Genomic DNA, 25,961 nt, shown 5'->3' on the forward strand with positions numbered 1-25,961 from the left:
GGAGTTTATCACCACTAACTCACACTGCTGGGGACTTCAGAGAAACGCATTCCTTGTAGAGATTTCTTGGGTGGCTTTTTTTTTTTTTTTGGCTCTTTATGCAAAGTCTAAGGTCAAGGCGAGGTCACAGCTATATAGTAATTGAACTTATAATATTGCTTTCTCCAGCTAGCCCTGGAAATTTATAATAAACATCTAATTAAGTCATTTAAGTGTCTTAATAAGGCTTATTTTTTACAATTTTTGCAGCCTCTCAAAAAGTGGCTAGCCACTGAATTCTTTTTTAAGTGGTTAGTACAAGCCCTACAAAATCAAGCTTGTGAAATTTCTAACTCTTAAGATCCATTTGTATTGTGTAACGCTAAGAATTATATATCAAATACAGAAAATGAGTGGGACATATTAGATTCTGAAAAAGTAAAGTGCTTTTAGTTTTCAACTCAGATTTGAATAGATGGAACATGAGCAGCACATAAAAAATACAATGAGAAGTTTAATAATGATTAAAGGGTCCATAGTCCGATATGAATTCTAGTTTGTAAGTCTGCCCACTCAGGAAGGAAAGTAGTTCCTAAAAAAACAAACCACTGAACACAGAGAGGGACAGGTTTTTAAAATAAAAATACATGCTTCGTGACATTTTAAGATTCTCAATATCCTATATCCTTTTGTTCTTTTATTATTGGAAAAGTAATTAAAGTCAATAATGAAACTGGAATCTAACTAAAAGGGCACGGTTAGTTCTAACTCTTATTGGCAATATATATTATATCAGTTCTTGTATATGAAGTCCCCGAACTGGCTAATAAAAATATTTAAAACACAGATCTACAACAAATTGTGTTGCAAATCAGGTTATCATTATCTTGTATAAACCATGAAAATTGGAATCATGTGAGCAGAAGCTTAGATTAATTCTCCATTCTCATTATAAGCACAGGTGTAGCACAAACGCCATGTGAAATAACCAATTAAAATGAAAAAAAAATCTGCTTTTTCATTAGCTGCCTTCACTGCATGACCAATTAGAAAATTATTTAATATTAATATTCCGCATATACCAAAAGTAATTTTCATAGTAACTAACATAGGTAAAAGAGCAAAAAAACAGCTCTTTTTCTACGGTTCTGTTCATAATCTGCAGGCTTTTAAAGGAAAGGAACTCTGATAACATTTTTTAAAAGTCCTTTTAAAAACATTATTTTGTGGATATGATTTATACTATTCATCTAAAAATAGGAAGAGCACTTTTTAACAGATGAGAAGCTGAGGCTCAGAGAAATTAAGTGACTTATTTGAGGTCACGTTACCCATGAGATGTTAATAACTTGCTGAATGACACACAGCTGGCAAATGGTAGTGAACACCCCTTCCCCCAACATCCTGACAAGAGCGTGGCCCCTACTGTGCCACCCATCTAGAATATTCTGAACTAAATAGATAGCTAAGAATGAGCTGGTTTTGAGCCAGTCACCACTGTCAACAACCCTACTGCTGAGTCTGGGAATAAGCATGACTGAACATTCTGTAGACTGGGGATTTTGATGACTGTACTGTTTGTGCATATGGACAAAGATAAGGCTATGCATCAGAAGATTCAGTGACTTATCTGTATTCCAAAGCTTGCTTCCTTCACACTCATACATTCAGATTTCCAAAGACCAGTTCATAATAACCAACTTAGGTTTGAATCTATGACTATTAAACCCAAGGAATCATAGAAAAATTAAATCTCAGGTTTGAAAAGGGCTTCCACTGTCACCTAGGTTGGTCACTGACATGAATCATCTCTACGACATCCCCACCAAGTAGATAGGTAGCCTCTGCTGGATTGTTTCTAATAAAGCACTTGCCACCTCACCTGAAAGTGCACTCCAGCTATGGACAAGGTAACTATGAGAAGGTTCTGCATTACTTGATCTAAAATCCTTTCACCAGGACAACTCCTTGGGGGAATTTAAACAATTCTAATCTCACTTCTTCAGGATAGCCTTCAAAATTTAAAGTACAGCCGTCATGCATCACGTTCCATAGGCTTCTCCTTAAGTTAAACATCCATGATTCCTTTTTGTTTTGTTCTGTTTTTGTTTTTGTTTTTGAGACAGAGAGAGAGAGCACGAGCACAGAGGGGAGGGGCAAAGGGACAGGGAGAGAGAGAATCTTAAGCAGGTTCCACGCCCAGCGCAGAGCCCAACGCGGGCTCCATCTCACCACCCTGAGATCATGACCTGAACCAAAGTCACGAGTCAGATACTTAAGCGACTGAACCACCCAGGTGCCCCAAACATCCATGATTCTTAACAAGTTTCTTGTAGAATGAAAGTTCTTCTTGGGTTTTGAGTCCACTCACCATCTGGGCCATACTCTCTGCTCAGTATGCTGAGGTTTGTCTGTGTGCCTCTAAAGGTATTCAGGGGACATCATTAAACGCAGTTACTCCACATCTGCTCTGGTCCCCAGAGTAGATGAGTGTAGAGAGTGAATACCTCATCAGAGAGTGATGTACTCATGTAGAGAGTGAATACCTCATCACAGCCTTTTAGCTAAGGGGCCACAGGTACCAGGTGCTATTTTCTTCCCTTTTGGTGGCAAGAGCCATTTGTTGTTATTGACAACACAGATGTAGGCTACCTATAGGATATGTAGATATAAAGGTGAGAATCCATGCATTTAATAAAATAAAGATTTAAAAAGCTGAAAATCTCAGAACCCCTAATCACTTTGTCCAAAGTGTTTTGACCACATTAGCAGTATGGTGATAACTTCTCACTTTTGAAAATGAATTTAAAACAATTGTTGAATATAATGAACATTATTGATACATAGAGGACATAGGAAACTCTCAGAATCTTATTGGATTATGCTTCCTATCCTTACATGAAACACTGATAATATTATCTATGGTCATGGCAGACATCTTTATCTGAAAATAACTAAGTAAATAGCATCATCTTTTCAATTTTAAAACCATCTCAACATTTGGTTCTATTTAGTGTATTTTATCCTAGACTGTCTTCTATATACTCTCTTCGGAATTAGGCTACATACAGCAAAGCCATGTGTTTAGACGGCTTCGGGGTGAATTCAGATACAAAAACATTTTCCTTCTGGGCAAAGTAATAAAATGACATTCTTGCTCCTCCCACTATAAGTCAAACAGAGGTCAGTTCCCCCATCCCTGTATCTGTTTAAATAAACTGGACCAGCTGTTTGTTTCTAAAATGCCCTTTGACCTTGCGTCTCATCCTCCCTGCTTTTGTGACAGAATGCTTTACTTTCCATTGTGGAAGATTCTAAATTATCAAGAATTTTCTAAACACGGAACCAAAAAAAGACCTTTAGGTTTTATGTAAACTTACATGAACATATTCCCTTCTTAAAACATTCATTTTGAGAAGCATCAGTAAAACCGTTACTTTAAGCTCATATGTGGTGTGTGTGTTCAAATAGATATCTATATTTATGTATGGATACATAAATATATATTAGAACTTCAACGTAAGAAGAAACAATGTTTTTGAAGAGAAAAGAAAAAGAGAATGATAAAATTCCAATTCGAATGTCCAATAAAAAAATCTATTCTCCAACAACCACAAAACAGTTTAAGACAAAATATATCCATGAAATATACACAATCTTTATTATTTTCCATAATAGTAAGGTCTCTTTAAAAAGTTTGTTAGTTTAAAGATGTAAGAGACTTTTTTTTCTTTTTTTTACAACTGATGTCCCAACATTACAGCCCTTGAAACTTAGATGTACACTGTCAGAAATATATGACAACAGGACAGTTCTTCTTACTCATTAAAATAGTTTCACACCTTACTTTAATAGAATGTAGCTCAAAGTTGCCATAAATTGGGCATTTAGAAAGGTAAACCTTTTAGTTGGATGTAAGGTTGGGAAACATCCTGTTGCCTTTCCATATTACATTCCAAACATCAAGGTATATTTTTTTTTATAAATCCCATTTTGCTTTGAAAACACAATGTTCTTTTGTGAAGTACTTTTTAAGAACTGGACACCCTGTAGGTGGTAGAAGACTGAATTAGGGAAAGAATTCCTATCTTTCCTTTTTTCACAGCATCATGGGTTAGAATTTCTTCCCGTGACCAAACTATCCCCTTTCTCAAAACAAGATATTTTATCAAGAATGGGAAGAAAATGGATCGGCCTTATAGTTTCATTCCATGTCAACATAAACAGAGATGTATTTCTTTTTACCCAGTTAATTCGTTTAGGACTAGAATCCTACTAAGGGGGGAATGGGAGGTTAAAAGGGGAGCAAAATCTTCAAAAATCTGAGACATGGGATCATCTCAAAATCAAATTTAATTCTTTGCATTTTTTAAATAGGAATCAGACAAGGAGAATGGGAGATGAATCCTGAATTATGCTAAAAAGAAATACAGGAAGTTTTCCTTTATTCTTTCTTTTCCTTGCCCCCTACATGCTTATTTATCATCAGACTTTAAAGTTGTTGTGTGTTTTTTTTGTTTTTGTTTTTGTTTCCATTCTGCTAATCCTACCTGTCTCTTTTCATTCTCCATCTTTGAATACCTGAATAGTTTTCTGACTAAGATCTGGTAGAACAGCTTTCTGAAGTTGACCTTTGCCCTTTAGCTTATCCTCCACTCAGTGCCCCGGTTATTTCCCACAAAACCGGGGAGGCTAACTTTAGTTTCCTCTTCGTGAGAACCAGGAAGGGTGGCGAGATCACAGTGGGCATCCACTAGAACCAAACACAGGGTATATTTTCCCAGTTCCACAGACAACATTTTCCACATAGCTCTGCCCTTTTCCTCTACTCTTATGCCCTTTGTCTTCCTTGTATAACTTCTCTGTAATACTAACGATGCTAAGGAAAAATGACTTGCTCCCCTTCAGAAATAGCATTTTCACCTTTACTCAATGAATTCTCTTCCTCGGTGTTTACCACCTACTTGTTTACTGATGATTAAGGGCAAACCCACAGTGTGACTTTAGCATGCCACAGCCAACTCAGTGAACCATGTAAAATCAAAATGCTGTTGTTTCTAAACAATGACAGGACTCTCAGTCATCCCCATAGTGTCTCTTGCCAACAAGGCTTAGTGAATAGTCAGCACGAAGGTAGCTACCCATTTAAGTATGGGGAAATACCATTTTACAATACCCTCCTATGCCCAAGGAGCTAAAATTATCAACTTGATATTAAACAGAAGATTTCATTAGATAGCAAGATATGTTAGTGAAGATGCCTTCTATATTTATATTATCCATTAAATAAAGTACTAATTACAGTCATCTTTGATTAATATTTAGGTATTAGTTAGGAATACCTATATACATACTTAGTAAAAACTAATACCATGCATTCTTAAGAATAAGTACTGGTGATTTCTACATGAACTATTCTTTATCAATTAAAAATAAACAGCAAGTAAATATAATATTTAATCTATATATAATTCATTTAGGTAATCTCTATAAATATTTTTATAGAATTAAGACTTCTGAAAATTCTTCAAATATAAAATTTCACGCTGGAAGCTAGTTGCTGAACTCCAGAATTTTGTCCTTTTTCTTCTTATTCTAGTCCATGAATTTCCTTCCTAATGTTTCTTCCAACTTTATCACAATCATTTAAATAAAACTATATATACTATGTATTTGATATTTTTAAAGTCAGCATTTCCTAATAAGTTGAAGGCCAGTTTTATAAACAAACCCTGAGGGAATGAGTTCTAGCTATCTCTCAAATAACTCTCTGTTCTTTTAAACAAAAATCTACTTCAAAATCTTTTGTTGGACTTCTTCATTTCAGATTTACATTTACTTATTGAATTTAATGATCTGTAACTGGCAGTCTTCAGGGTCCAAGCCTCCTACACTCCCTTTCTTTGTGAAATAAAATTTCATAAAACACGATTTTAAGACACTCAAGAAAGTTGACTCAATCTCAAGTCAAACCTTATGAAATCATGTTTCTGGCACCTTTTTCCAGTTTCTCAACCTCCTCCGGATCCAACAGTTCCAGGACTGCAATCCGTCATCTGTGTGTCTGAGGGTGGGAGAGGGGAGTGGACAGGAGGGGAGAAGGGAGCACATGTTCTGCTCTCCATCCATTCTAGAAACAGAATATTGAAATTTCCTACAATCACAATAAGCCCATCAGTCAGCAGTCTGAGGAGATTCCCCTTCTCTAGCAGTGATGGGTGTATTTGTCAAACTACTCTAGAAAGAGCTGAAGTTGTCTCAGACCACTGAGGAAGTTAATTACATATAAAATTTTCTTCAAAGCAACTAGTGAAAAAAATCACTAATTATCTGAAAATTATAATGCAAAGTAATAACAAACCCATGTATTAAGTATTGAAATAACTTTCAAATACTTTATCACTTCATTATATATTATGGGAAGTTTTCCTTGAAAGCAAATTATACAATGATTTTTTATTCTAAAAAAATATAAGCTTGCTAAATCCTTTAATCTGACCTGAATTCAAAGCAAGCGGGGGCTCTTTAGTGGCCGATCTCTAGTTCTTCTGCTACTACCCATGACTTTCTAGATCACTAAAGCACTAGGCTCCAAAACCAGTGGAATAAATTATGGGACTATCTTGCCAGAACTAGCATAAGAAATGCCTGAGAGTTAAAAATATCTTAAGTATCCATTGATATAAAGCATATGTAATAAAATGGTATTTATGCAATATTTACTTAAATGTGACAATTTGCCAAATTTGAGTTTGTATAACTGCACAAATATAAGACAAATAGTGGCTTGCTTAAGGGATATGGAATTAAAATGATTATTGGTGCAATGAACAAGCGATAGGGCAATCTAGGATAGCAAAACCTCCTACAGTACTGAAAAAGCTAAAGTAGGTATAATAATATCTTCAAAGAATAGATGGGTCTCTCTTTAGTTTAAGCTGAACCATTTTTTGTGTAAATTCTAACTTTCCCATATTCACAAAAAGTAAATAAAATTGCATCTAACTAGGCATCCCTTAAACATTACAGAATAAATATGTTTATTTAAAACAGCTCTTGGGCGCCTGGGTGGCTCAGTTGGTTGGGCGACTGCCTTCGGCTCAGGTCATGATCCTGGAGTCCCGGGATCGAGTCCCGCATCGGGCTCCCTGCTCCGCAGGGAGTCTGCTTCTCCCTCTGACCCCCCTCCCTCTCATGCTCTCTGTCTCTCATTCTCTCTGTCTCAAATAAATAAATAAAATCTTTAAAAAAAAATAAAAAAAAAATAAAAAAAATAAAACAGCTCTTAATGTTCTGCCACTCTCCATTATACATAGGATGACCACACAATTTATCATTTAAAGTCAGACACTTTTGAGAGTAAATGGACACTATTAATAATTATGCTGGACAATAAGTCTAAACCATGAATATTTCAGGCAATTGGGGTGTATGGCCACCCTAAGGATCAAATATGCACTTTTTTTTTTTCCCAAGTAAAACTTCCCCTGCGTGATTGGAATTGCAACCCTCTTGTGTGAGAATGGGGACCAGCCCTGGCATACATAAGGTGTCATAGAATCCCAGTACCCCTTTGGAGTGTCTCTGAGCTCCTTCCTTTCTGGAGGATCTCTCCTTTAGTTGCCTCAGCTCCCCAAGCCATCACTAGCCAAAAACTTCCCAGGCCTGGAGTCTCCACTCCAAGGGAGTGCCAAGGAAGGATATCTCAAAATTTAGCTTGATTTCTGCTTTCACCTGGTCACAGGTTAGACTACAGAATGGCACAATGAAGCCTGACTTGAATGGAGGCCTGTCTCTCTCCCTTAGAAGGTTCATTGTAACTTCTGTTTCAATTCGTAAAGCTTGAAACCTGAGTTCTATGTAATATATATCAAAATGTAATCCATAGGCCTTAAATGCAAATGGAACCAGTTATACCAATTATACTCAAAGACAAAAATCTCTCAGTTGAGGTATATGACAAAATTTTTCAAATGAAGGCAACAAACTAATAAAATGACCTCCTCGTGGAACTTGTCAAATCTCTGGAAAATGCTTAGGGTCGTCTAAGTCACCCTGAGGAAATTTGGAAGCTGTGTGTCTCACTTGAGTGGCTATCCTTTTCTTTGAACAATATCACTCATCACTATTACGGCCAAAACACTGGCCAAGGATGGAGAGTCAGAGCAGCATCCAGGGAAAAGGGTATGAGGACTGAGTGGGAAAATTGCCACTCAATGCTCTGAGATCATAGTAGTGTTCAGGTGCGGGAACCATGATGACCACGTGAGTTAATGTCTATAAAAAGAGCTTTGCAAATTTTAAGCCAAAGACAAGGGTTTGTTGAGATACTGTCATTATGATTCTCAAAAAATACCTAATGGTACAAAAATGTACACACGAACACTTACAGCCACAAAAGGTGGGCACGATGTGGTCTGTCTGGACAATGGAACATTCTTCAGCCATAAAGAGGAATGTAGTACTGCTCTCTGCTACATTCATGAACCTTGACAACAAAATGCTAAGTTAAAGTCTGAGCCAGTCCCAAAAGGCCACATGTTTACATGATCACATTTATGGGAAATGTCCAGAATAGGCAGATCTACAGAGACAGAGAGTGGGGGATGGAAATATGGGAGGAGTAACAGCTAAAGGGTAAAGGGTTTCTTTATATATAATATATATGTATATATATATATATATATAATATATATATATTAAAGATTTTTTTATTTTTTTTATTTTTTATTTTTTTTTAAAGGTTTTATTTATTTATTTGACAGAGAGACACAGCGAGAGACGGAACACAAGCAGGGGGAGTGGGAGAGGGAGAAGCAGGCTTCCCGCAGAGCAGGGAGCCCGATGCGGGGCTCGATCCCAGGACCCTGGGATCATGACCTGAGCCGGAGGCAGATGCGCAACGACGGAGCCACCCAGGCGCCCCTATATTAAAGATTTTTTTGAGAGAGAGCCTGGGGGGAGGGGCAGTGGGAGAGAGTGGGAGAGGGAGAGAATCTCAGGCGGACTCCCCACGGAGAGTGGAGCCTAATGTGGGGGGGGCTCGATCTCACAACCCTGAGATCATGATCTGAACCGAAATCAAGAGTTAGACGTTTAACTACCTGAGCCACCCAGGCGCCCCTACAGGGTTTCTTTCTCAGATGATAAAAATGTTCTAAAAGTGATTATGGTGATGGTTGCACAATATCTGTGAATATACTAAAAACCATTGAATTGTACACTCTAAATGGGCAAATTTCATGGTATGTGAATTATATCCCAATAAATCTGTTAATAATAAATGCATAAGGGTAGAAGAGGTGCCAAACAAGGAACCAGCCCCATCCTAGCCTCTCATTAGCAGCATTACATTGTAGAGCCCTGAGCCCCATCTGTCAAATGGTGCATTAAATCCCATCCAGGACTTGGGCTCTGACATTCTGCAGCATGATGTTCCTAAAATTTTAATCCATTCCCCTTTGTGATAAACTTCAAAATCTCATATCCCTTTGTGATTTGGAATCTTAAAAGAAAGAGCTTGACTAAAATCAAAAGTTAATTCTCAATAGGCCTTTTTATACTACATTCACTCACAATGATTCTGATATGCCTTTTCTGGCCCCCAGTCCCTCTCAGCCCCCACTTGGCCCTAAGGATGGGGATCTCTGCCGTAACCTATTGTACTTTCCTTTCTGTAAACAGAACTGCCAGGTGACCAGCCGTGGGAGCTGAGATCAGACATCTTTGGACATGTACGCTTCTTCCCATTAGCTTTTTCAACATCCCCTACTCCCTGCCCTTCCAAGCACATATGAACTCTGACCCAAACTAGGGATCAAATAAAATCAACCATAGCAGATGTTCAAGGGATATAGGCCAACAAACCCTGCAAGTGGACAACAACTCTCAAAACGACTGATTTACATTCAAATCAGCATTCTAGGACAGAAAGTACTGGAAACGTAAATACACGTATTTTTAATCATAGTGCATTTAACTTCCATCCCGAGGCAATATACGATTCTTAAAATACAGTGATTTTAGCAATAGTAAGCCAGATCTCTCCAATGACAAGAAATCCATTTTTGAGCTAAATCACATTTAGAACCCAAGACCAATAATCCCCATAGGCCTGAAAAAGTTGTGTTGGGGAAGGCAAATGTTTTTTCCCTTCTTCAATGATCAGATCCAATCTTGTGAGTCATTAGGTCCTTTAGTCACATTGGTTAAGAGGGTAAAGAGGAAAAGAAGAGCTCTCAAGGATGGCAACAGATTAAGGTTTTTTTGTTTATTTGTTATTGTTCAGGTGTCAAGAGCTGGATAGTATTCATTATTTCCTATGCTAATGGGTCAGGCTTAAAAGCCTCATAAGAATGGAAATGAAAAGGAAAATACCAATGACTATACCGGCAGTGAAAGGGAGAGCCCTCTTTTGCCAAAGGTATAAGCATCCCTGCTGTTGGAGATTACTGTTTGTTTGGCTGGTTGGTTTTTAATGTTCCCTTTCCCCTTAAAAATTAGGAAAGAAGCAATACAAAATACCTAAGCATCTACACAAAACTCTGGGTACTCACACACTGGAGCGATGCGGCGGGCTGAATCCAAGAGGACGTTTACCCTCAGAAACATTTCCACCCGCACCCCCCACACCCCTGGCTTCACTCCATTTTTGAGAAAATCGTTTTTATTCAACAAGGAGGCAACATTTGCCCCATTTTTTTAATATTTCAGGCTGCTTTTTTTAACCACTCAGAAATGCTGTTTGTTTTAGGTGCGTGCAGCCTGAAGCAAGATGATGAGGTCAGAGACAGATGAGGGGTCTCTGTGGGCACAGCTCGGTGGGGCTTCAGTGCTCAACGGTTAATCACCCAGCACCAGCCTCAGCAACTGTTGACACAAAATCGGTGGAGATCAGGTCTGTGCAAGCAGAAAATACCAGAAAGGCAAACTATATGTAAACACACTTAAGACAGATTTGACAAGAATAGACCTAAACCTGACTTGCTAGGAAACTCCCCATGTCTAAGGCTTCAGGGTCCCTCTCAGCTGAGGCCCTTTCCCCTTATAGAGCTGCCTTTGAGAAGAAAAAGGGTAACACTTGAAAAACTGAAACAAGTTTACAGAAGACAGCTGAGACATTTGTCCCCTTGATTCACATAGCATGAGTTTCAAATCTGCTCCCACATGCAGGATTTATGTCATGTAATACAGTTCTTCCATGCATACTTGGAGCAGAGCCAAATGGGGGGTGGGGAGGGGGGGGCACTGGGCACATACAACCACAACTCAAAAAGTTATTTCTCCTGACCTATAAAACTCATGCAAAGAAGCAAATGGATAATGCTTAAACAGTCTTTTAATCTTATCTAACTGACACCTGACAACCCATTACTTATAGATTATTAATGCACCCACTAAAAAGTTTGTCATGTACAAAATTACGAGAGAAAAAGATTGAACGCCTGAGGAAAAAACAAATTTTGCTGTACAATAACTTCAGAAATTTCAAGCCTATTATCTGTCATGCCCTTCACAAACTCATAGCACACTGTTAAAAACAACTGATTTATCTTTATTATGAATCCTAAAATGACAGCACACAGGTTTTTCATGTCTTGTGATAACGCTTAATTTCATCCCGTTTTTATTTTATGGTGCTTGATTTGCTTATTTAAGATGAAGGAAAGTAGCAACTTTTTAAATTAATTTCCCCGTTTGTCTCTTTATCAGAGGCCCTGGGTTTTTCCCCAGTCCTGGCGTAAAGCGGGAATCAGAGGCAGGCTCAGAGCAATCGCCTTGCTTCTCTTTGGTTGGCAGTCCCACGCAGTCTAGAATAGGACAGCGGGAAGAGGCGCAGAGTCCCATCAATGGGCCCTCCCTGTCCATTTTAGCAGTGGAAGCTACTGCCCATGGAGACAGAGTGACTTGATCAAGGACACACGTCTAACTGGTGAGGAGTGGGGAAGACCGCTCAACATGCTCTTTCTCTTGCATGTTCCCTCCCCTTACTCGTCTGTGTAAATTGTACATTGTCACAAGGCCCACAGGGGAGTCGCTCCTTAGCCACCCGTGGATGCCCCAGCTCTTCTCCCTGGACCCATGATGCCTCTCAGCCCCCTCACTTGCCACGCTGCCTGCAAGTGAATGGGAGTCAGGTCCCGCTCTGCCAGGCTGCATGCCACACAGGCGGTTGTCTCCACTTCTCTGACCAGATCATTGTGCCAAGACACTGAAAACAACAAGTCTGGCTTAATTAGGACTCGCAACCAGTCCTGCTGACCTACATACCATGTTCAAAGTCAACCACCAACCACTGGTTTCACAGCCTGGAAAGGGATCACAGACATTCAGAAACACTGGGCTCATCATGATGGAGATACATCACTCTCCCCACTCACTCCACCCTGGGCCTCCCCTCAACCCCAGCCCCACGGGGTCCTGAAGTACTTGCCCAGGTTGTACCAACTCCCCACTTGAGGCATCACACTCCTGTCTTGTCCTGGAAAGCTCAGAAACTGTCTTTGTGTGCAGGCTGGAGGAGAAACCGCAGTTACACCAACCGGTATTCGGACTTTCGAATGCACCTTCCTTCGTCCCACACCTTCCTCTTTCTTTTCTCACGTAGACTCAGGGCCCGGCGGTGGAAGGGGCAGGCTTTTCCGCCCGGCGCAGTGGCCCAACACCAAGCCCTTCGGGAGGGCTCTCCGCTTTTCGCGGGATTCACGGTGGCATGATTTCACACAGAAGGCGGGGGGAAGCTCTGAGCAAACTTATTGAGTCAAACTTACGACAAAGTATATTTAACAGACTGCAGAGTCATTTTCAAAGAGGATTGTTTGCTGGAAATTTTTACAATCTGCAGACAAAAGCAGCGTCTCTGTTGAACTCCTAAGACTCTCTGACATGACAATACCTGAAGGTTTCTAAATTCACAGCTCTTTTCCCTGCAAGCTATTTGCTCAGCTTTCCTAATAATACCCTGCCTGCCTGGCACCTCGCCAGCTCTGTCTCAGGCAATATGCAAGCTAAACATTTTTTGACTGATTTCAATATTTTTCTTATGCGCTAGACAGTATTTTATCTAGTGAGTATTACCGATTGCTATAATCTAAGGCCACAGTCAGTGCCGGTAAAGGTAATATTACTAGAATTGACACTCAAGGTGAAAAGCATAGCAATTAGCAGGGGCTTGGAGAGCAACAACCCATGCTGAAACATGCTGGAGAGTTATTCTACCTCTAGTTCTCCTTCTTCTCTTTCTTCTTTCAAGAATATTGCACCTGTTACCCCATTGATCAATTAGGAAGTCTACCTTAAATGTGGTTTACACTGAAATCCTCAAGGGGAAAAGTTAAACCACCTGCTTAATAAAAGTATCTTTTGTGTGTGAAGTTGTTCCATCCCTAGGTGATTTCTAGGCCAGGAAAATCACTACACACCCTGCACTTTCATTTTGCAGTTGAATAGCAAACAAATGACCCAGTGCTTCTTGCACTGTTTTTTACATCTGTTTTCCTTGCTTTTGTGTCATGCCTCTGTTTAGCTTTATTGACAAAACAATCTGTGCCTAATGTTTAAACAACATCTGTAAAATGTATTATTAAATTATGTTGGAAGAAAAAGCAGAGCAATTCTATGAAACCCTGTGACCCCCTATTGATTTTTAGATCACAGAAGTTGAAAGGATAATTTGTGAATGTTTTAACATTTACATCGACACAGGTACCTATATTTATAGAATCTTTGATTACTTATAAAAGTATTTGCTACATTATTACCATAACTCAGAAAGAAACCTGACCTTTAACAGTTGAATCTGTTTATTATAAGGGAGATCCTATTTTTTAAAAATAAGTTTACATTTTTACCTGCCAGTGACATAAATCTCTAAGGATAACATACTTCCCCCCCCCCCACCTCCACTGGTAATAAATGGGAAGTGATGCCTGAATGCTTTGCAGTTTTGAAGGCAGTAAATGAAGTAACTAGGAAAATCTGGTATATGTACTAAATCTGAGAATGGTAGAGCTGTGATAGTTCTGTAAAAAGTGTCACCTCAGATGTTAAGATGCTCCCTGGAATTTTATGCACCCAACTGATGGAGAGTGATTTTTCTTTCTGCACACAGACTGTGTTTCACATACACTATATATTTTGCACCTAAGATCCATATTGCTTTCTCAGAGCATAAAGAAATAATCATTTAACATTAGGCCTTAATGGGAAAGTGTTTGGATGAGCAGTAGTAAACAAAGAAACTGTAAAATTTATTCAATACACCCTAGGCTAGAACTCCGCTGAGGCAGAATGTTGTCTGAGGCATCCAGCAAGGAAGATAAAACCACAGGCCCAAGTCTGCATCGTATGGAAGTCCCAGCTCTGCAACACTGCTGCGAAAACAGAGAAGGAAGGCCATTCTACACTCACATTTCCAAATAAAAAAATAAAGTTGGTGTATTCAGGAGAAAAAAAAAGAACCAAAGATTGACTTTGTGTGTGTGTATGTTTTCTTTTCTTTTTTTTTTTTTTTAAGATTTTATTTATTTATTTGAGACAGAGAGAAGGAGAGACAGAGAGCATGAGAGGGAGGAGGGTCAGAGGGAGAAGCAGACTCCCTGCCGAGCAGGGAGCCCGATGCGGGACTCGATCCCGGGACTCCAGGATCATGACCTGAGCCGAAGGCAGTCGCTTAACCAACTGAGCCACCCAGGCGCCCTGTGTATGTTTTCTTTAAAGTTCGACCTAAATAATTAAAGATCTAAATAACCATCTCAAAATGTAGGAAGTTTCTGCTTAAATGACTAAAACATTCAACATTGTAGTAATATGCTTTCACGGCTGATATAACAGAAGTAATTTTCATAGCCACAACAACAATGGAAAAACAAAAAGGCAAAAGTCCCAAGTGCTATTATTGCTCATTTTGGGATCAAATCATAATTGGGAGGGAGAAAGCAAAGAAAGAAGAACACATGAATGTATAGCACATATTATATTTCAAAGATTACTGTGCTTTTAAGTCTAGGTCTACCACAGCATGCTAGAGTGAGATGTTCATGCAATGAGTTAGGGAAGTTGATTTTTTAAAAACATGCAGTTGCCTCAGATACTTCTACAATTAAGGTAAAAATATTTTCACCCAAATTATTTGCATCATTGCCTCAATTCTCAAAAAATTTGTTGGCGTAGACTTGTCCTACGATGTCTCATCTAATAAATTTCACATTCCATCCCCAGGCCCAGTTCCTATAACCACTAATAGCAACCATTTTAAGATTCCTCCTCTCTGTTTTCATTCTGACACATAGATCAAACATAAGAGTTACAAGAGTTATTTCTTTTAATCCAAATTTTCTTTGAATTAATCAAATCTGTCTTGTTGTTTTCCATTTAAATTCTCCCTATTGTCTCCTCACACACACACCGCCCCCCCCCCCCCCCCCCCGCCGCCCCCCAGATCCCATCTGCTTTGGCCTGGGCTAGCCAAGGCGGGTAGTTTGTATCACTCATGGCAATTAGAGAGATGGGAGATCAGTTCAGCGATGGGATGAAAGAGCCATTACAACACACCAAACTTTGCTCATCTTTGTTTCAGTCAAAACCTAACTTAAAACTGCATCGGCCAATGTTTCTAAGACAAGCTCACCACTAGACATGAGTTTATATTTTTCACTTTCATATTGTGTACTTTGATACACGATGTTGCTGCCAATAATTATGACTGATCTACACCCAACCTGCCCTTCAGCATTTTACTAAACCTCTTCAACAGTGACTCATAGTTCATACAAAACATACATGTGTGTTAACAAGTTTTAAGAAATCCAAGAGGGAAGACACACATTTTTTAATGTTGTGGCTAAATGAAGTGAAGGGGAAATGTTAAAATACTAATGAGGATTTTCTTTTAATTATGATTTCCAGAAGGAAGGAACTTGGGCTTGATGCTCAATATAGGAAAAAATGTTTACAAGCTCTCAAGAAAGCTTTGTGTAATGTTTTATTATGGTAAAGTAAAATGAAAAGCCTTTAGTGGTTCTGCTGCTTTTAGTCTTCAAGGATGCCACAATTTAAGATGCTCTGACATCTTCGGTTTTCATACAATACCATCTGGGTTTCCCCATTTTTGCAACCTATTTCCTACTCAAAGCCAAAAAAAATCTATTATCAGCTCCTTAAAAGTTGAAGGTTTGGATGAAAATTAAGAAACCATTAGAATCTCAAATCGAACACGGGAATGTCATTATTCACCAAACTTAGGAGAAACACTCTCTCTTACAACTTTGATTTACTTGAGGGAAATTCTCTACCACAAAGTTGTTAGAGCTGAAAGAGTTGCCAAGTACAAAACAATGAAGTGCAAGCCAAAGTCACTTCTAACTCCACAGAGAAGTAGGGAGAAACAGGCGCAGTACACAGGGCCCATGGAGAACACAACTGGGCTCACAGCCCGCAGAACTGAAAGTGATGTGTATTTATGTACCTGTGCAGAACTGAATATCCGTGTGAAGTGGATAGTAAGTCTGCATATAACTCTGAAAAGTATTATGACTTTTTTAAGGTCCCTTTTTCCTCCTCTACCTGCAAAACTGAGGAAGTTGCTTTATGGTCGCCCAGTAGAATCTGGGTAAGTGACAATTGCATACTGTTTGGTGTCCCAGGAATGCCTGCCTGCCCGTGCAGCCACAGGAAATAGCCCTGAAGTTCATCCACTTGTGGAAAGAACGTTGTCTTGGGATCTATTCTCTGGTAACAATGTCTATAGAGGGGGGTTTGCTAGGGACACGGCAGAGGAAGAGAGATGGCGCGTGTGACAGACCACCTGAGGGGCAGCGCTTTTGCCTTCCTTAATTTGAGTTCGCCCTGCCACTCCTTGGCCCTCAAATGGGAACATTTCCCAGGGAAATAACATTAGTACAGCCTCTGTTGTGTTCAAATTGCATCATCGGTTTAACCTTGAAAATACATTTGAATTCAGACGTGCATGCAAAATTGATGGTCTACCCTATAAACATTGTCCAGGAGGACCTGAAGCCTAAGTTCAAATATATAGTATCAACAGTCTTGGAAATTAAGATACAATAGAGGGCACAAACAGGCAAACAAAAATTCGCAGCAGGGACACACTCCTAGCAACACATGTAGGTATAGTATGGCTTCCGTTGGCTCCCTATCCACTTGACTAAAGGCTGCAAAAATTGATCTCCCAAGGCTGCGGTAAGGTCATAGAAACTGATAACCCTTACAAGCAATGCTTATGTGAGTCTGTCTGTGTCTTGCAGATAGTGCACTTTGTAAATTAATCCTCCAAAGGCAAATATATTGTAAGTAGCTTGTTATCTTTAAAATACTAAATTGAAGAATACATGGGATTATATTGACAGAAATTACATTTTCTGTAATGGGGTTTAATATATCTGGAATCTCTCCCAAAGGCTCCCAGGCTCTCTAACAGAGAAGGGTCTGTTAATGTAGGTGCAATGGACATCAAGAACAAATTTATTCACCAAAATGGATTAGGCCATGTAATCAGAGATTCTATAATATTAATCTTTGACACTTATTGAACAGAAAGAAATACTTCCGTCTGCAAACTGGCATTCCCAGTTCTCCCCTTTCCCCAACCAGGCTGTGCGCCTTTTCTGGATTTTACTTCAAAGAGGATAAGGTTTCCCCATCATAAACACTAATCTAAAAATATTAGGACAATTAATTAGATACACTTAGTTTGAGAGGATATTGGATTTCAATACCCTTCAAATATGACACAAGCTCTGGGTGATTATATGAACCTGGCTTTCAGCACACTCACAAAGGGTAATAAATCATACTTTCCCAAAGCCTCGTTGCCATACCACCGTACATTGTCAGAATATTGTTGGCTGGTACTTGGTACGGAATCTCAGCTTCCCCCAAATCAGGAATTCACACATTTATTTAGAAACAGTATTGCACAGCCCGGAGATACAGCAGGTTTTGAATAGCTTCAAAGTGGAAACATAAATAATTTCTCTTTTTCCATGGACGGAAGATGGGAGGAAACGGGAGACTATCCTCGAATGCTCAGGCCTAACAAAATAACTGCAGTTAGTTATTCACTGAATGTAAAACCTGACTGATAAGTGATGGTGGATTTTCTTGTTCCACAGAAAACAGGATGATACCACTCTTTCTATCGATTATCCTAAAGCGGGAGGAAAAGCCATTTATAGAGCCACAGTGAATGTGAATTAAACACTTATTTATACTATGCCTAAAATTTGTCAATTTTAAAGGCAATGGAAAACAATGCAATGTTGGGGTGTGTGTGTGTGTGTTTTCCATGCTAGCAAGTGCTCTCACCCATCAGTCAACCGTTTACTTTCACCTTTGGATCCACAAGCCACCAGGGAAAACAGCAACAACTGGGTGTGTCTTCTTAATGCAAAACATTAGCTGCAGGTTGCCAGAGGGGGAAACAGATTGTGTGTAAACACAAAGCTAAATTACTTACCAATTGTTCACTTGTAGGATGGTGAGTCCCGTGTCTTGTGCCAACTGCTTTTTCTGTTCTTCAGAAGGGTAAGGGTGCTGAAAGAGAACAAGAAAGATAGATGTGTGCACATATACTTTGGGCAGATAGTGCATATATCACATGTCAGGTGCAATGCTAGGGGCTAGGGATTCAATAATAAACACATATGCTCTGTAAAAAAAAATATGTGTATACCAGGCAATATTTAGGCTATTTTGTCAATAGCCTAAGTGTCCAGCGAAGTCTATAATTAAAGGTAAAAATGCTGAGGTGTGTTACTCTTATTAATGGAATACTACATCATCTAATTAATGGCAGTAAAAGACAAGCCAATTACAAAGATTAGTGAAGTGTATAAATAGCTACTTAGAATACTTGCAGAACCTTGATACTGAGTTTATCCTTTAAAGGCTTATTTGTTGCAAACACAGAAAGTTTAGTATGATCTTCACTGTATTTTATAGGATTAAAATAAGGACAAGCCCTTTTTGATGATATGAAAGCGTATCACCTTGACATAATATTTTCATAATTCAGAACCACGGGCTTCTAAAGCTGAACCATTTGGACCAACCACCTTAGCTGAGGTCCCCAGTAGTTAAGCACTTTGCTAGCATGACATTTTTCCCTCTAAAACACCATATTGCCAGATGCAAATATCAAAATTAAAGTGGGTGTATTTTTTTTTTAGCCACTAATCATTGTAGCTCTTCTAAACACAAACAAATGACATTCAACCAAAGTTGGTTTCCATATCTGAATGTCAACACATGCTGGGATTCTGAACACAGGCCAATACAAGGTCAAAGACCAGCATATTTTGCATGCTAAGAACAAGCCCGGCCATGTTCCTCATGAGTTAGAGTGGATAAAAAAGTATTACAGGATTAGATAATAAAATGAAATTCATACCCTCTTGAAAGAATGTTTGGAATTCTACTGAAATTAGTTTTGGCACAAATACTTTTTGTTCAGTAATGAACTATATCTAAATCTGAAATACATGTTTCTGAAGCGGGACATGGTATCCATCTATGGACACATTGACCAGCTTGAAACGCTGCATCCCAAGAAATTCTCCCAAGATAAAAATTGTTCTGCTAGTCAACGCTCTATTCCCTTATGAATAAGAAAGGGCACCCTCAACTCTCAATTTAACTATCTGTGCCATTGGAAACTATATTCTGGTCTATTGAATGTTAATTAACATAGCTTTTAATCTCATTAATAATGTCTGATTAGATGCTAAGAAGGCTCGTTAATGACCACTTTAATGCTCTTATATGTAAGTTTAAATATGTTCTATATCTGTACACGTGGGATTCGTTTGTGGAGAGCAGAGATGTTAGCAATTTTTCCCATAAGCATTGTCTTTGATGGTCACTTAATCAATAAATACACAATTAGAATAAGGCTTTGCTTTCATGGAATATAGTGCCTTTCTCTAAAGAGCTCCAAGTATATTACAGACAGGATGGTGATTAATCCCCATTATATCCCTTTGAGGGACATAAATGGAATCTATTGTCCCTCCTGTCTTCCAGGTGAGGAAACTGGCCAGGGAAAGACACGGTCAGCAGCCACACAACTCAGCGATATTTCCTGCTTCCCTTCCAGTGTCTAAGTCTCACCATGACTGAGGGATGTGGCAAATGCCTCTCAGAATCTTCATTCTTTTTTTTTTTTTTTAAGATTTTTTTTATTTATTTGAGAGAAAGAGAGAGTGAGAGAGAGCATGAGAAGGGAGAGGGTCAAAGGGAGAAGCAGACTCCCTACCGAGCAGGGAGCCCGATGTGGGACTCGATCCCAGGACTCTGGGATCATGCCCTGAGCCGAAGTCAGTCACTTAACCACTGAGCCACCCAGGCGCCCAGAATCTTCATTCTTATGCCCACTCCAAAACCTCCAGACTGCTTACTATGGCCTGCAAGGCACGCCACCATCCAGCTCTGCCCACCTCTCAGACTGGGTGGCCTTTTCTTCACACCCTCCCCCGCTCCACCCCTCTGTCCAGCCACACAGTCCTCCTTTCTGTTCTTCCAACACACCAACCTTATCCCTACCACTCAGGCTCCTGCTCTGGGGTCACTTTCTCGTCTCAGCCCAAAGGCCAAACCTCACCCACCCAGTGTCCACCAGCCTACCTTACTGTTCTCACGTCAGGCTTTTCCTTCTTCCCTAAAGGCAAAGCATCGCTCTCTGAAACACCTGCTCTGATGATTTGGGTCCTGTGGGCGTGCCTCCTCTCACTCACCCAGCAACTCCAAAGTAGTGACTTTCGCATTCACCATTCTCAAAGCCCAGCGTGGCACATAATGGGAGGTCAGTAAATATCTGTGAAACAAGAAGGAGGCTACGTCCTGCCATGATACACAGATACTCTCCACTCAGATGCAACATCAAAATGTATAATAAAAATGTTTTCAACAGCCCACAGGAGGGATAAGCAATCCAATTTGAGATCCACAATGCTACTTTCCTGACTTCATTCCTAACAGTGATGTCAACCCACTCTTCTCAAGTAACAGTATATAAACTTCATAATAGGTTAAGATCATAGGTGACAGTCCCCCTACTCAACATAATGCCAGTCATCCTAGGAAAATCTCATGCCTGGATACTGAGCTAAAAGCAATTCTCTACCCTAAGGTTTAAAACATAGCTCCAGCCGCACAATACAAACCATATGAACCTCTTATCCTATGAACAGATACTGAATTAGGGCTTGATATACAGAAGTTCTCTGTCTACACTAGTTGAAGAATTGTATATAAGGTATACACGGCCCCATTAGATTGTATAAATTATGCTGCCACTCGCTAATTACGAGCTTTCAAATAAGGGACAACTTTTCTAATCCTCAATTTTGTCATCTGGAGTTGAAGATCCATCAAAGTTAGAGGTTACCCAGGCTTGCAATTCTTCCACATTATAAGCCTGATTTTGAAAAATACAAATTTTAGCATCTAAGCTGTTGGCACTCCTTGCCATATAAAGTTGTAGACCCATGTACACAAGTCGTTTCCAATCTGTAACATCTTCTGTAATTTGCTTATGATTTTTCAGGTCCTGTGGAAAGCTCAGTGGTTTTCAATAGAATTAATAAATATGTCAACAGTCTCACTTCACTATAGCTGGATGGCAATACCTTTTGCCCTGTCTTGTTGGTTGTGTCTTAATATAATGACCAGAACTGGATAAAAATTAATATTTATGCCATTTACCTTTAGTTGCTTCAAAAATTGAGGATGGTCACAGTCATTTATTTGTGCTGTGTTTTCAAGAGTATTTTTGCATGCCTGTTTGTGAGTAAGTTTTACAACCATTCTTACAAAGCAAATGGAACTCACATTTTATTTATGCAGGTGGTGTCAGGAAAATTCTCTCTGGATCATTAAAATTACCTGAATCATTACAGCTTCAAAGAGCAATCAATGGCCCTCAGAATTTCAGCGCAGATTTAGGTTGTTTCTTCACATCATGCAGTTTCTGATCTCATAATTTAAATATCATAAAATGAGAAAGTTCTAGCCTTTTTTTCCTGTCACTTTTCATGTGATCTGATTTTAAGTAATTGGAACAAACTGTGTCTAATTTCATGCAGCATAATTGCTAGGCAGCCTCAAGCTATGGAGACCCAGCACTCTGTCTCCATTAAACAATTTTCAGTCATCAGGATATATATATATTTTTTAATAGAAATGAATGAGCCTGGATGAAATTAAATGTCACAATAATCTGGTCATTGTTAAGGGGGTGGGGGGATAGGTGTCAACAAAATTCCCTAAACCCTTGTCTATGGCAGGGAGATGGAATTTCTTCTTTTTCTCATAGTTCTTGGCCTGCGTGTCCCGCAAACTTTTAATTCCCTGGAAAACAAAAAACAAAAAACAAAAAACGAAACAGAAAAACACAAACCCATAATTGCTAGAATCACATGAAAGCTGTGACTTCAGGTAGCTAATCCACAGTCAGCCAAAAATTCACAAAGAAGCAAGCTTTTAACTGAAATCCAGTATCTTTAAATATCTTAAATCCTATGCATCTTTCCTAAAGAAGCTTTTTGTGGGCAGTATGAGTTATTCCTTTGTAGACTTAAAAAAACCCGGCTTGACAAAAACCCAACATGCCACGAGCAAGGCTGCTGTAAAAACATTCAAAATCCTGTTGTGTTATGCCCACAGGGCTGGTGAGGCCGTTAGAGGGAAAAGGTAGACATCATTTTACAAAAGAGATAAAGAGATGTGCCATTTTAGGAAGAGAATGGGAAATTCCTTCCAAACCACTGCAACCAAGAGCCTAGGTCACCCCTTGCCGGTCTCCTGAACACCTTTGCTGTTAATGGCAAGGACACCCCTTTAAGGAAGATCAGGAGGTTCTTATGAAGGGAAGAGGGGTTGCACTTGCCAGCTACACCAATCAACCTAATCACTTTGGGATATCAAAGCAAATTTGACCACAGTCCAATAGGTAGTGACAGGAGACCTCGCCTTTGTTGTGTACATTAGCGTCATGCCATTATCTCTTAAAAGCTTAATTATTTGCAAACAATTGATCAAGATGGGAATTTGAGAAAGGATATGCAGGGGCCACTGGGAGAACTGAACGCATTAAGAGAGCAAACAAAATTACCTTTAGATCTTACAATCAGAATTAACGATTGAGACGGGACAGCTAGGCTGGGCAGTAGCTGCAAGCGCTCTTTCCCGAGTGTTTCCCATTTGATCTGCATTAACACCTCAGGAATGAGTGAAAGCCATAAAAGAGTGATTATGTCAGGGTAAAGCTGACCCTTCCAGCACCAGCCCGGCACACGTGTATTAGGCTGGCTTCGCTGGGGAGAGAAGAGATGATGGACTCCATGGGAAAAGCAGCAGCTTGGGGGGGTGGGGGGTGGGGAATGGGACCCCAAGCACAGAGAATAGCTCACAGTCTGATCATCCTGATTTCAATAATCAACACCCTGACTTCTCCTTTCCGGGATAAGTCTCCTGCTGAAAGAGAAACAGTTTGTCCCTCTTTGTGTTTCTGGCTCTGAAGTGCGACTTCTAATAATGAGCTCGTACAGCAGTGATTGCTTAATAACCCCATCAAAGAATAAACTGATCCCTGGAGTATGCAGCCTGCGTAAGAGAAATGGTTAAAGAGTGTCAAGAAAATCTAAAAATAGCCTACATAAAAGTGAAGTCGGAACCGTCATTTTATCAGCCCCAAAGAATAGAAGGTGACAGGAAGAAAATGGCAACGTGCTAAAGAAAGTTATCTCTGCACAATTTCGATTTTATTTCTTGAGGTTGGGATGGGGCGGGGTGCTGATGCCAGTTATCTGGTATTTACAAGTTTACAATACATGGGAAGAAAACTTATTTACTTAAACAATCAAGCAGACCATTTCAGATGAGCATCCATGGCCAAAGGAAAAACTCTTCAGTACACACAGATGGAAAATGTCCAGTCTTATATCTTAACGATATCCTTGACCAAATGTACGCCTTTCATCAAATTTTCCACCCCTGACTGCAAATGTGGATGCCAAGACAGTGATGAACTTTATCTTATCTACCCTGGTAAGCAAGTTTCAATAACGTTCCCTCCTTCCCTGCCTTGCCCACTCTAACAGCACATTGTAATGGCAGCAGAAAATTTGAAAATAATCCTGTACAGAGCTCACTGGTGAGATAATGGAAGGCTACGCTGCCCCTTCTCAAGCCTCAGATTAGTAATTTCTTGTGACACAGAACTGCCTCTATACCGAAACTGCAAAACAGCTATAACAAAGCAATAGAGGTGGAAGCAATTTTCAAGCAAAATGTTACATGCTATACTTTAAAAGGTATGGGAATAGGTACCGTGGGAGCTGATCTAACAGGAGGAATTATGGCAACTGTCCAATATATCCCTTATCAAGGCAATGTTCTGTTGCTTGGCTGAATATGTTGGAAGAACAATTTCGGAACTTCTTTTATCCTTTTTCCTCCAGCCCTTTGCCTCCTCCACAGCTAAGTTTAATGCATTAATATAAGTTGACCTTGAGCTAAACTCTGGTATGTGATGGAGAGATACTCCCTTTAAAGTAAAAAAAAAAAAAAAGCTACCATATGGCTTTTAACCATTAGATCTCTGTGTTCTTTTCAAACTTCTATGGAGTTTTTGACACTAAGAGAATATCGTGGATCTAAATTAAAATAACTAGCTATACATCTGGCCTCTCAGAAGACAAGCAGAAACTTGCTAACCAAATGTATTTATATTTGCTTAATATAATTTTTTTGCCTACAAAAACTTCTCCCACTTTAAATAAACTTGCAGCCATTTTCCCCTTATGCATTGACAATGAATAGCTTACACTGCGACAATTACATTGATCTAGGATACTTTCTTCCTTTAAAAAAAATCCATCATGCTTCCCTATTGTCTTTCAGCTTTATGAATTAGTTTTACTGTTTCAGTGAATGCTTTTTTGTCTTTTGACTGCACATTATCAAAGAGACACTTTGTGCTTGCCATTTGCATTACAAAAGCTGGGTACTGCGCAGTGGAAGAACAGAGCCTGAATGCATAGTAGTTGAGTCCTGCATCCTCACTCATGCTGGAATCAAAAGAAGAACGGTGCTGTCGGTGCTGGCTAAGAAGCCAAGAATGTTTGGAGCATCATCAGTGAAGTCACAGGACTTTGACCTGCTTTTTAATTCTCCACCAACGCTCGTGGATTGCCTAGCTGCTCCGATTAAACGTGCTCCATTGATTGCTTGCACTTGTTTTTTCTGAAGCCTCATCAAGCCGTTTTCCAGACAACCCCTCTCATTTCTTGTCTCTCTAGCAGCAGTAGGAGAAGTTGCTAGTGGAGTTATGCAAGTAGGGAAGTCAGGTAGAAATCTCTAAACTTGATCTTATCACATGAAAATGACAGAAGCGTGGCAGGAAAAGTTGAACACTGGGTAATATTTCATAGCAATCTTTACTTTTGCACTAATGAGACTATCTTTATAATACACAGCAGTGAAAACACTGTTTTATAGTCAATTATAAGAGGCCAAGGCTACACTACCTTGCCTGGCTCATCTCTCTGACCTTTTAATTTCTTGTAAATATCAGATAAATATAACATAAAAACACTAAATAAAAAAACCAAATACTTATAGTAGGGGATTTCATAGTCCCTCATGTTGGGGATTTTTTAAAGTTGCTTGCAATTCTGTAACAATGACAATGTTTTAGATCTATTCTCTATTAGCTCTCTCTCTATATGTTATGGGAGGATTTTTAAGTATATGCATTAAAGCAAAAAATTTAGACTGTAAATTAGCAATTACTTATATCCTCCTCCTAAAAGTATTAGAATTCATGAAGAGTGCTAAAATTATTTCGAACAGTTATGATTATTAATGAACTCCCTGAATATTGGTTCTCTTAGTAGAAGACCATGGCTATAAAAGGAAACACAAAAAGGCCAATAAGAAAAACAGGTGGGAGGAGTAGGGGCTCG

The 25,961-nt window shown here is 39.3% G+C and overlaps 1 protein-coding gene across 6 annotated transcripts in view; it reads right to left on the bottom strand.

Annotated features, from left to right (window-relative positions):
* MEIS1 (Meis homeobox 1) overlaps positions 1 to 25,961 on the bottom strand; it is a 133,500-nt gene that overhangs the window by 5,778 nt on the left and 101,761 nt on the right. For all 6 annotated transcript variants that reach the window (XM_021699079.1, XM_021699081.2, XM_021699080.2 and 3 more), the window contains one exon: positions 18,455 to 18,531. In XM_021699079.1, coding sequence (XP_021554754.1) covers positions 18,455 to 18,531 — 77 coding nt within the window. The remainder of the gene's footprint in view (positions 1 to 18,454; positions 18,532 to 25,961) is intronic.

Source organism: Neomonachus schauinslandi, chromosome 10 (genome assembly GCF_002201575.2).
Source record: "Neomonachus schauinslandi chromosome 10, ASM220157v2, whole genome shotgun sequence".
In the NCBI taxonomy this organism is placed as follows: domain Eukaryota; kingdom Metazoa; phylum Chordata; class Mammalia; order Carnivora; family Phocidae; genus Neomonachus; species Neomonachus schauinslandi.